Source organism: Gossypium hirsutum, chromosome D04 (genome assembly GCF_007990345.1).
Source record: "Gossypium hirsutum isolate 1008001.06 chromosome D04, Gossypium_hirsutum_v2.1, whole genome shotgun sequence".
Taxonomy (NCBI): Eukaryota; Viridiplantae; Streptophyta; class Magnoliopsida; order Malvales; family Malvaceae; genus Gossypium; species Gossypium hirsutum.
The window spans coordinates 33,319,383-33,332,585 of NC_053440.1; the positions used below are offsets into that span (position 1 = coordinate 33,319,383).

General features: G+C 35.4%; 1 protein-coding gene and 1 non-coding gene across 2 annotated transcripts; one reads left to right on the top strand and one right to left on the bottom strand.

Moving 5' to 3' along the window:
- Window positions 1-898: 898 nt before the first annotated feature.
- LOC107898436 (la protein 1-like) lies at window positions 899-11,177 on the bottom strand. Its single transcript, XM_041091408.1, has 9 exons — window positions 10,792-11,177; window positions 6,920-7,184; window positions 3,011-3,125; window positions 2,745-2,902; window positions 2,467-2,615; window positions 2,208-2,309; window positions 1,558-2,118; window positions 1,286-1,364; window positions 899-1,172 (listed from the first exon to the last, which is right to left on the bottom strand). Exons 1-7 carry the CDS (start codon window positions 11,175-11,177, stop codon window positions 1,776-1,778), a joined length of 1,518 nt encoding a protein of 505 aa, XP_040947342.1. The 3' UTR covers window positions 899-1,172; window positions 1,286-1,364; window positions 1,558-1,775.
- LOC121216564 (small nucleolar RNA R71) lies at window positions 7,837-7,943 on the top strand. Its single transcript, XR_005912744.1, has one exon. It is a non-coding gene; the product is annotated as a small nucleolar RNA R71 (small nucleolar RNA).
- Window positions 11,178-13,203: the final 2,026 nt, after the last annotated feature.

The following is a 13,203-nucleotide window of genomic DNA, read 5'->3' on the forward strand; positions in this document are numbered from 1 at the left end:
AAGACTTGCTTACCTGCTTCAAATTCTCGAACCTAAATGTGCTTGTCATGCCATCTCTTAAGTCTTTCCTTGAGTAATTTGGCATTCTCGTATGAGAACATTTGGAACTCTTCTAACTCATTGAGTTGGAGCATCAGTTTCTCTTTAGCAAGCTTAAGATCCAAGTTGAGTTGTTGGAGAGCCCAGTAAGCTTTGTGTTCTAACTCCAAGGGCAGATGACAAGCTTTCCCAAAGACCAACCTATAGGGCACGTTTGGTTCGCTGTAATGGAATAGAGGTGTAATGGAATAGATGCGTAATGGAATAGAGGCGTAATAGGTAATTCTTTTGTTTGGTTGAATGGAATGGAATAGAGGCGTAATGGTATTCTTCTATTTGGTTGAATGGAATAGCGGTGTAATAGCATAAGGAAAAAAACTAAAATAACTAGAATACCCTTAGCAGAATTTTTTTAGGTAGATAATTATTGTTATTGTTATTAAATTTTAATAAGATTATTAATATAAATAATAAATAATTTAATCATATTTTAACATAATTATTATTAAATATAATTTAATAAAAATATATAATTTAATAAAATATATGAATTTACTAAAATCATAATATATAATACTATAAAATATAATTTAAAATAATTATTTAAATTTAAAGTTTATTTTTCCTTTTCATTAAATTAATGTCCCCAAAAGCAATTATTTTCCATATTTCCTTTTTTTTTTCTGACACAGAATAAGTTCGTTTAAAAGTAGGATAATTTTAAAAATAAAATAATATTATATTAACTAATTATTCTTGACTTAATTTCTTTTACTAGTCAGTAAATAAATAAATATAGTAAAAATATTCCAAATGAAACTTACCTTTGTTCTAAAATTTACGGTCAAACGATCAATGGTTGTGAAAGAGACTGCGAACTCGTATATTAAAATTTTGAAGGGAATGAAAATAGGACTGTTAAAATCATATGGCTAGCGATCTAAACTAAGAAAAAGGCATAAACTAGGAAATAAACAAGCACCCATGGCTTATTGTGTGGCCGCTCTCCCCATAAATCCATCTAACGTGCATAGATGGATCACTTTCATGTCCCTCAACTTCTTCTAGCTTTGTTTGGTGAATAGTTTTCTCTTCCCCGGCCACGCTTTCGGCATCTGAAGTGCTTTCCTCCCCTAATAAAAGGAGTAACAGTTGAATTTAAACAGAAGAAAGAACAACATTGAAACGGGACTTGCTTATCCAAACTAAATAACAAAAGCTGTAGAATACGTTTATTGGCACTGACCTTCCTTGGAAGCGCTTGTTTCCACGGTGCTTTTCTTGGTTACAGCGAAGTAAACTCCAATATTCTCTCTCGGCATCACCTAAAAATATTAACCAGCACTTTATCAGTTGCTCATCTAATATATCAGATTCATATCATTGACCTAAAGTCATTAGTTCCTCTTGTATTACATATTATTCCTTATATCCAAGATGAATGTTAGTCAATATTGGGATCAACATGCAATAAAAATGGTAAATTAAATCGAATGGAAAATTTTTTTCTTTCCTCACCAGTAACTGGTTCTAAAGTGGCAATGAAATTTTTGACAACCAGACCACTTCATTAGCCAGAAGTGCAGCAACACGAGCCTTCTGGGCTGCTTCAGGTTCATCAAACCGAATGTAACCCTTTTCCTCACCAGATTTGAAGTCAATATACTTCACATGTAAAGAATATATGTCATGAGTAAGAACGTTAAGATACAACTGCCTAGTACAATGTCAAATATTTAAGAAAAAAGAGAGATATCTACCTTCACAGTGCCAAATTTTTGGAAGGCCTCCTTCAAATCTTCCCGTAAAACAACATTAATATCGTCTTTGAAAACAGATGTGTTTTTATGTTCTGTTCCCTCATCCTTCTGGACGGGACTTTTGTTCTCCGTTTCGTCACCCGACACAGGTTGTTTATCATCAACCTTATCTTTTTTATCTTCGTCATTTGTTGTAGTCTTCTCTTCATTCTTCTCAGTAGCACCATCCTTTGCAGGTTCATCAGAACCATTTTTCTCTGCAGAGTCCCCACCTGAAATGTTCTTCAATGCAAATGCAACAACCAAGCCCTTGGGGTATCTGTGACAAACCATTACATGGACTTTAATTACAAACATTATGGAAATAAAAAAACTAATGCCAGTTAAAGATTGTGATTAATTACTTACTTATCCTCTGCATTCAAACGGTTATCTCCATTCGAACCTGTGACTAGATGATTATCCTCATATTCTTCTGCTTCTTCTTCTCTTATAGTATCAAAATCCTTCCTGAAAAGAACATTGTACGAACAATCACATCAGAACATACAATTGTAAGAGCAACAACCCTACATTAAAAGTCAACAGTGCTTTCTATCCATTTCACAGTATAACACAATTACCAAAACAAATTGCAACAGAATACACGGTGGCGAGTAATACTTACTTAGGTTTCAGTTCCAATTCAGCGCCTGCATAAACCAAGCTTTGCTCCAAAACCTTTTGTGCATCTTCCTCAGTTGAGAATTCAATCAAAGCAGTGCCACAAAAATACTTTTTGTTTGCTACATGACGAGGTAACCTCACACTATTTACCTACAAGAAAAGTAAGAAGGCAATCAGTTTACATTGAACCGCAAACATATTTATAACCCTTAAAACACATAACTAGTTATCAAATGAGTAAAATAACAATATATAAGAAAACAACCATTGAGCAAATACCTTAGCATATTGACCAAAAAATGCTTCTACATCTTCCATCTTGACATTAAACTCAAATGGTAATGCAGCAATTGTTCTACTGTCTAATTGCTCTAACAATTCTTCAGGCTCTAATAGTGCGGTGCTTCTACCAACTTTCTTCCCTAAAAGATCGAAACCTGCATTTAAAATTATGTGGAAAAAAATCTTTGTTTGGCTTAGCTTATGAGAAAAAGTGAAGAAATTCTCCTTTTTTTATCTTCATTTTCGATTTTGATAAAACTTACCATCTTCAAAAACCCTGAGGGAAGAGGAAGTTCGGAGAGTTTCAGCAACGGCATCCAAAGTAGCCTCTGGCACTTCTTCCGCCTTCACATCCCTTAAATTCAAATGGCTTCTCATCTTTGAAAATGAACAAATCAATGCCAAACTGACCACTTTTTTCGTAATTCATGGTCACATGAGAGTTCTAAAAATAAACAATCAAATGAAAGTGAAACAGGAATAGAAATCGGGAGCTTCTGTTTGATGTTGGGAGGGAGAGGGTGGAGGTGGCTTTCGGGGGTTGGGAGGGTAAAACAGGGCAAATCACAATCGGGTGGGTTAAACGGAGCTAAACTGAGGTTCCAAAAGGGAATAGAAATTGGTCATTCAGTAGGAATACACACGTAATGTAATAAACCCGTAATAGGGCATTACACCCAACCAAACAGATGAATAGGTAGGGCCCACGGAATAGCCATTACAGCCAACCAAACATGCTGATAGGGTGACATCCCTAAAGGTGTCTTGTGTGCTGTCCTGTAGGCCCATAAAGAATGACCCAGTCTTTTGGACCAATATCGTCAGTTCGGGCAAACTACATTCTCGAGTATGCCTTCGATCTCTTTGTTTGCCAATTCCGCTTGCCCATTCGTCTGCAGATGGTAAGCTGTGGCAACCTTGTGCTTCACTCCATGTTTTTCGAGTAACCATTTCAACCACTTGTTCACAAAATAGTACCCTTCATCACTGATGATAGCTCTTGGGGTTCCAAACCTGGTGAACACATGCTTCTAGAAAAACTTCATCACAACCTTAGCATCGTTCGTCGGATATGCCTTGGCCTCAACCCACTTAGACATGTAATCTATTACTACCAATATGTACTTGTGACCAAAAGACGGAGGGAAAGGACCGAGAAAGTCAATACCCCAAACATCAAATAACTCTACCTCAATGATGTTTGTCTAAGGCATCTAATTTCTATTGGTGACATTTCCAACCCTTTGACATCGATCACAACTCTTTATGAAAGCATACGCGTCTTTGAATAGTGTTGGCCAAAAGAATCTGGTTTGCATTACTTTGGCTGCAGTACGTCTACCTCCGAAGTGTCCCCCACTCAGAGTTGAGTGGAAATGATATAGAATCTTATGTACTTCATCTTCTGCCATGCATCTCCTGATCATTTGATCTGCACATTTTTTGAACAAGTATGGTTCTTCCCAGAAATAGTACTTCAAATCGTGAAGAAACTTTTTCTTTTGATGATACATCTTATCAATCGGCATCAAACCACAAGCTAAATAGTTAGCAATATCAGCAAACCAAGGGGTATTATGGACATCATTTACCTTCAGTATGTGTTCATCTCGAAATGTCTCCTGAATGGGTATAAGTGGAGAATTCCTTTCTTGTGGCTCCAATCTGGACAAGTGGTCTGCTACTTGGTTTTCTACTCCCTTTCGAACTTGAATTTCTAGATCGAACTCTTAAATTAGAAGTATCAGATTAGTCTCGGGTTAGCATCTTTCTTGGCAAGTAAATACTTAATTGTCGAATGGTCCATAGAGACAGTCACTTTGGTACTTACAAGATAGGATCGAAACTTCTCAAAAGCAAACACAATAGCAAGTAACTCTTTCTATGTTACCGTGTAATTCAGTTGAGCTCTTGTTAGAGTCTGACTTGTGTAGTAGATGGGATGAAAAACTTTGATCCTTCGCTGGCCTATGACAACTCCTATCGCAATGTCACTTGCATCACACATCAATTCAAATGGCAAATCCCAGTCTGGTGTGATGATTATGGGTGCTGAAACTAACCGACTCTTTAAATCATTGAAAGCTCTTAAATAGTCCTCATCAAATTTGAACGTCGTCTTCAATAATTTGCATAAGGGTTTAGCAATTTTGGAGAAGTCATTGATAAACCTTCGATAGAAATTGGTGTGGCCCAAAAAGCTCCTAACACTCTTTATAGATGTTGGAGGTGGGAGTTTCTCAATAACGTCTACCTTTGCTTTATCTCCTCGATTCCATGTCACGTTATCCGATGCCCTAGAACAATATCTTCTCGTACCATGAAATGGCACTTTTCCTAGTTGAGTACGAGGTTTGTTTCTTCGCATCACCTTAGTACCTTGGCTAGATTGGGAGGCAATCATCATATGTATCTCCGAATACTGAAATATCATCCATAAAAACTTCCAAGTATTTCTCAACCATATCACTAAAAATATACATCATACATCTTTGAAATGTAGCAGGTGCATTACATAAATCAAATGGCATACATCTAAATGCAAATATATCGTATGGGCAGGTGAATGTTGTCTTGTGTTGATATTCTGGTGCTACTGTAATCTGATTATACCCCGACTATCCATCAAGAAAACGGTAATAGTGTTGCACTGCAAGTCTATCCAGCATCTGGTCCAAAAACGACAAAAGAAAGTGATCTTTCCTAGTCGTTTTGTTTAGCTTCTGATAATCGATGCAAATTCTCCATCTTATAACTGTTCTAGTCGGTATCAACTCGTTATTCTCATTTTCACTAACCGTAATACCTCCTTTCTTTAGCACGCACTAGACCAGACTTACCCATGAACTGTCTGAGATGGGGTAAATTATACCCGCATCTAACCACTTGATGATTTCTTTCTTTACCATGTCCTTCATGATGGGGTTCAGTCTTCGTTGTCCATCAATCATCCCTTTTTCACCATCTTCCAAGATGATCTTGTGCATGCATATAGACGAACTAATGCCATGAATATCAGTTATGTTCCATCTAATAGCCTTATTTAATTGCTTCAATACTAGGATGAGCTTCCCTTCTTGCTCAACAGTTAATTCTGCTGAAACAATCACAGGCAATGTAGAAGCGTTACCTAAATAAACATATTTTAAATGTAAGAGAAGTACCTTCAATTATAATTTAGGTGGCTCCTTGATTGACGCTTTTGGTTGGGCATAATCCCTATTCTCTAACTCCAAAGATTCAAAACAGGATTGCAGATTAAATCCCCTTTGATGAACTTCTAGCAAAGCTAAGTATTCATCCTCCTCTTCATCATTTAGAGGGCCTGATGTCAAAATTTGTTCCAATGGGTCCTCAACATAGTTGATTTCCTTTTCCATGATTAATTCCTTTAAATCGGACATTGCAGAATGATCATCAATTATGTTAGGAAATCGCATAGACTTAAAAAAATTAAATGTTACCTGATCATCCTGGAGACGCATAGTAAGCTCGCCCTTCTACACATCAGTAAGGGTCCTTCCAGTTGCTAGGAAATGCCTTCCTAGGATGATTGGCACTTCTTTCTCTACTTCAAAGTCCAGAATAACAAAGTCAGGAAGAAAAATAAATTTGTCTACACGTACCAATACATCCTTAATTTTTCCTTTTGGACGTGCTAAAGATCGATCTGCTAACTGAAGTGTAACCATAGTGGGTCTAAGTTCACCTATCCCCATCTTCTTAAATATTGACATGGGCATAAAGTTGATACTTGCACCCAAATCACATAGTGTCTTACCACAATATGTTGCTCCAATGTTGCAAGGTATGGTAAAACATCCAGGATCCTTCAACTTTAGGGGTAGTTTGTCTTGAAGATGTGCACCGCATTCCTTTGTTAAGGCTACCATCACAAATTCTCCAAGTCTTCATTTTTTTATCAGGATATCCTTCATGAATTTGACATAGTTCGACATTTTTTCAAGTGTTTTAACCAACGGAATGTTGATATGAAGTTGCTTGAGTACGTCTAAGAACTTCTTGAATTGAACTTCTTGCTTCTGCTTCTGAAGTCTTTGAGGGTAGGGTGGTGGAGACTTCTTTACTAGAACTAGTTGATTCGTCTTCTGTGGCAATTCTACATCTAATGAAGTTGTTAGTTTATCAAAATTAACTGGTTCAGAAGTTACCTTATTAGATTTTACAAATTCAGGTTCCGGTGAAACTAAAATTTCAACACTCGATTGAACTTTCTCCGAGTCTTCAGCATCAGCTAGCTCTTCTTCAACATCGATGGTGTTAGGCTCTAATGTCTTTTCGCTCCTCAATGTCAACGCTTTACAATGCTCCTTCCTAGGGTTTCTCATATTCTCCATATCACTAGGCAAAGTACCTGGTCGATTTCTGAGTTCAGTTGCAACCTGGCCTATTTGGTTTTCCAGGTTTTCAATGTAGCTGCTTGGATTTGGATTAAGGCATCATTCTTGGCTATGTATGCCTTCAACAAGTTTTCTAAGCCATTTGATGGTTCAGCTTGAGGTTATTTCTGAACTTGTTGGGTAAGAATAGGTGGCTAGGTCAGTCTAGGTTAGGCATATGTGTTACTCGGTCCAACCTCTTGGTTACTTCAAGAGAAATTAGGGTGGTTTCGCCACGATAGATTATAAGAATTGGATTGTAGTCCTTGCCTTCCTCGATTTTGGTTTTGGTTACCCATGTAATACACGGATTCTAGGTTCGATGGACATTCTTCGAACAGATGTCCTTCCCCACAATAGACACAGGCTATATTTTCAAATTGGTTTGGTGGCTGAACTGTAAAAATATTAAACCCATTAGTGGTAAAATTTTTAAGCATTGAGGCTATTGAGGATACTTAAGATGCAAGTGAAGTGAGAGCGTCCACTTCATGTACTCCAACGACTCATCTTCCTAACGTTGCTCGATTGGTTGGCCATTGATAATTATTGCTGGCAATCCTCTTAATAATTTTATAAGCCTCATTATAAGACTTAGAAAGGAGAGCACCATTAGCAAAGTGTCCACTACCATCCTCGTATTGGCATTGAGACCATTATAAATTGTCTTAAGTTGGATGCAATGTGGGATTCCATGATGAGGGCACTTCCGTAATAATTCTTTGTACCATTCCCATGCCTCATACAAGGACTCATCATCCATTTGTTGGAAAGCAGTGATCTTATTCCTGAACTTACTATTCTTGCTAGGCAGTAAATACTTCATGAGGAATCTTTCTGCTAACTCTTACCATGTGGAAATTGAATTTGGTGGAAATGAGTTCAACTAGGCTCGAGCTTTTTCCCTTAGCAAATATAGGAACAAATTCAATCGTAGTCCATCTTTAGGTACTCCAGCTAACTTGAAAGGATCACTCACCTCCATGAACAGTCTTAAGTGCAGGTGATGATCTTCAATAGACATTCCACTGAATTGGACCACTGTCTGAAGCATCTGGAACATGACTGGCTTCAGGTCAAACTATTGTGCCTCAATTTTGGGTCTCCTAATACCAGATTAAGATCATGCAATACTGGCACAGCATAATGTCTTAAAGATCTATCCCTATTATCAGTGATAAGGATAGGATTTTGAGTAGGGTTTACTTCATTTCCTTGATTCGAATTTTCGAGGTTCATCTCTTCGGTCATTTTTTAACTTGCTTGTCTTCTTCGATAATTCGGTCAATACTCATAAACACCTGAAATAAACACAGAAAAATAAATTAAGTTAAAATTGAACAGAAAAATAAACCAAAAGGCAAAATTAACAAACTCACAAATAATGACTTTTTAAAATAGTCCCCAGCAACGACGCCAAAAACTTAGAACGAAAAAAATGTGCAAGTGTACAAAATCGCAACAAGTAATAAAGTGACAAGCAAATGTTGAGTTATCGTACCCACAGAGACTGTGAAAAGAATTATTTATGAATGCATTTTTAAAAACACTTTGGTTAAGAAAAATATTTTGATTTGAAAAGGTAATTAAAAACTAGGATTTTAACAAAGTAAAAAAAATAAAAATAAAATAAAAGTTCCAATGCACGATTTCAAAAGATGATTTTAATCAAGATGACATAATTTTGTTAGATTAATTACATTTCTTAACTTAGAATTATTAAACTCATGTTTATGTTGTTACGAATAAATTCACGGCAACTCGGTCATTTGCTAACTTATGAACATACTCACCTACCAAAATCCATTTATCTCTTGACTATATATCTACTTCAATTCAACTGATTAAGCAAATTTTAATAAGAAAATGTGTTTATGCACATACATACTTATGAAATTAAAATAATCTTTTTTACATATCTCTATGCCAATTCAAACAATTAATTCAATCTCATAAGCACATCAAAGATTACGTGAGGTAACAATGTATTTCTACCTTGAAATAGTTTAATCACAATAATCTTGCAAGTTATGCAAGGCTAACGTATTGTTAGATGCTGTTGCTAATTTAACCCTCATCTACCTTAGATGATTAAACATGCACTGATTAAGTATTGTGTCAATTAATTACAATTTCAATCCGTTTAAATAATTAATTCATTAGTTACCTTACAATTGTAATGCAAGAATAACTTAGTCATGGTTTTGCTTAATCAAACATCTTACCGAGGCCTATAACAACACAAACACAATTTTAATAACTCAAGTAGACGAAATGCAATCAACCTAACAGGAATTAGATTTAAGCCATATTAATTAAATTAAACATATCAACATCAAAAATATTCATAGACATGTTCATTATAACAACAACAAAATGAAAAGGATAGGGAACAAGAATCAAATCTTGTGTTTCTCCGAGGCTTGACTAGTTTGCTCCGCTCCTCCTTCTTTGTTTATTCTTGTTGAACTGAGGCTTCCACGAACACTTGAATGCTGCTCCAAATGGTTGATGAATGACTCTTTTTCAAGAGGTGAAATCGGTAAGGGAATGAAGAACAATGGAAGGAAATGAAAAGAGAAAAGTAGGAGAGAAGTGAAGAAATGAATGGGTTTCAAATGTGTTTGAAGTGAGTAGCCAATGGGGTATTTATAGGTTGAGAAGGCTACTAAAATTAACAAAAATCAACAGCCATAGAGTCCTCCCATGTCTGACCACACATGTGGCAAGTTTGAAGGTTTCAAACTTGCTATTTTAAGGTAGGGGCAAATCTAGAAACACATAAATAGTGGTGAGGTTTGAATGCAATTTGAAAGAGTCTTCAGGGCCTATTTTGCAAGCCAAATAATCAGCCAAACAAGCTGATTGGGTCAGCATGTAGGATGGTTTTGAGCTACCTAGTGCTCAGTTGGATTGGTTTTCTCGGTTCAGCTCAACTGGGCCACTTTTCATAATTAATTAATAATAATTTATTTAACCCAAATTAAATTGGATTAAAATTAAAATTAATTATATTAAGAATTAATACACCTAATTTGGACCGTCTTAGGTTTAAAAATTAATTCACCTTGATGCTTCAAAATTTCTTCTCGATTTTGCGCTTCTAGCAGTGTCTGTCGAGCCGAATTAATTAAAATGTGATATAAAATTAATTAATCAAAAGTAATTAAAATTCAAAATTAATTAACCAAAATAATCAAAATTTATCAAAATTTGATATAAAATTAATTAAAATTCAACATGTTAATAATTTAAGTACAATATAATTATTTTATAATAATTATATATTTTTCGACAAGAATTTTACCGAAACTGCATGAATTTGAGTTAAAATGTTTCCAAAGGATAATCATTTAGCGAAACCGAAATTGGTGAATATCATTGGCTCATTATGTTTTAACTGTGCATGTGATTGTTCTTACATTTTCACTGCAACATTCCATAACATGGGTCCAGTGACCAGACCGAGTACGGAGTGTTAAATTTTTTTTTATCAGAGCTATGGTTTAGTTGTGTTTATGACTGAACGTACCTTGTATCAAGTCTAGAAAATATATGCCACTTTAACTTGTGATAGTATGATTTTGGATGATCTGATCAAACCATTTTTTCTTATAGATTTGAGGATGTCAGTAAAGTCTAACCTAACCGCCAACGATGAAGTAGATAGTAACGTATCGGCTTCTGAGCCGGGAGCAAGTCTTAGTATTCCAGTTCCGCATATGTCCGAAAATGATGCGAAGAATGCCTTTTTCAGCGTGATAGGTTTCACAAAAAGAACTAGTGCACCCCAACGTGACACACTCGATCGAATGAAATCTCTGTCAACCAACTCTCGCAACTGAGCTTTTAACTCTTTCAATTCAGTCAAAGCAATTCGGTATGGGGAAACTGTGATCAGAGTAGTTCTAGGCAGTAACTCAATGGAAAAATCAAGTTCACAATCTGGTCGTAATCTAGGTAATTCCACAGGAAACACATCAGCAAATTCTCTAACACTTGGTACCTGATCTATCTTTAATTTGGGCATTCGAGTATCAAGAATGTAAGCCAAATATGCTTCACAACCCTTTTTAACCAGTTTCTAAGTAGATATTGTAACACCTTATACCCATCCTGGTCGTCAAGCCTAAATATCAGGATGCCACACCACCGTCTCATGTCATATTCACAGTAAATTGTCACATTTTTAAGAAATCATCCACTTTATCAGTGATCTTATAGTTTTTCAAACATATATCAACCATCATTAAAACATGCCAAACATACTTTAAATAAACTTATAATAATTAAACATGCATTAGAACCACTTAGCAAAATTTCTCAAAATTGTTACATAGGTATCGACACTAGTAGAGTGGTATTGATAATTCTCTCAAGTGGTATCAATACTGCTTAGAAAATTGATACCAATTTAGCTTACTGTTTCTCATCTTAAAATCCTAACTTTCAGAAAATATCGATACCATTGAAAAAGTATCGATAAATTTACCCCGAGTATCAATACTCGTGGAAAAATATCGATACCAACTAGCAAAACTAACTTCCTGCAAAGAGATATCATTTTTAAAACACGAATATCAATACCTCTGCTCCAGACAGTAACAATTTAGCATATTTAAGCATATAAACCATTCCAAAAAGAATCTACTCAACATGCACCTTTTACCATATCAAATAAATGTCAAACGACTATAATCATAGTTTCAAGCATCGAGAATAAGTCAGAGCAATAGTCAACATATCACGAACCAATCATTTAAATCTTGAGAACAAATAAAACTATGGAAACATCCAAATTATTAAGGCAAAATTCATGCAACAATTCTACCACATTGCCTTTATTTCCCCAAAACATAAATGAATTAATAACACCTACGGAGTAAAGCTAACGTCTTGCTTGGATCACCCCTTGAAACCATACCGCTCACACCAGAACTTAACTACTCTGCAAGGGTTTAAAAGGAGTGGGTGAGCTTAACAAGCTCAGTGAATGCCTAGAGCAACTAACGTGCAAACAATTCATCAAGCATTAACGAAACAACCATATAGCACAACCTCAATAGTTCCAACTCTAGTGTCATATTGTACTTACTCATGCATTATTTACTAGTTCATTTACATGGTAATCATATTCACTTTTAAGCATGTATCACATTACACATATAATCACATAGCATTTAAGCATATATTACAATACTCATATTACCACATAACGTTCAAGCATATATCACAATACTCAAAAACATGTTTATAGATAAATTACATAATGGTCAAAATGTAAACACATATCATAGTACACACATATTCATAATTTAAGATAATTTGGCACTTGAGCTATGAAACATAAAAGTGAGCTTATCATCACTCATCGGATACACAGATCTCCAACACACCGCATAGACTCATAAAGTCAAACATGTCCCAAAAGTGAAGCATAAAGCTAACATTCTCCTTATTTACCCTCACATTTCCCGTTGAATGGAGCTTAGCTCACATTCCTTTATCCCTCCAACATGTCTCAAGGCCTCAACGCCCAAAATCACTGTACATATAGGTGAGTATTCACAATCTTATGGCATGTGAACTATATCCAACAGTTTAAAGATCACAAGGCCAAAATATTTAAAATCAAACACATATTACTTATCGGTTATCCATGCACTATCACTGCATATATGCATCTTTAGCAAAAGACTATCACTAACATTTAACATATACATAACATGTACACATTTGCACTTTCACAGCAGTTATCATAACCACATATCACATGTTATAACATCTCATCTCAATTCACATATTCACATAGTTCATAAGATAACATAGGTATGAGAAAGCTTACAGTCAAAATTTAGAGTAGGGGTTTAGGCTACTACTAAATTCTCAAATAATGCATTGAATCATGTCCATAAGCAATTATTCCAAACACTCACCAATGCGCTTTCGCCGAAAAGGAGAAAGATTAAACTATCTTTTCCTTGCCTTTATCTCTACTCGTAAAAGGTCCTGACAGATCTGAACCTTCAACATAATAATTCATACAACAATACATT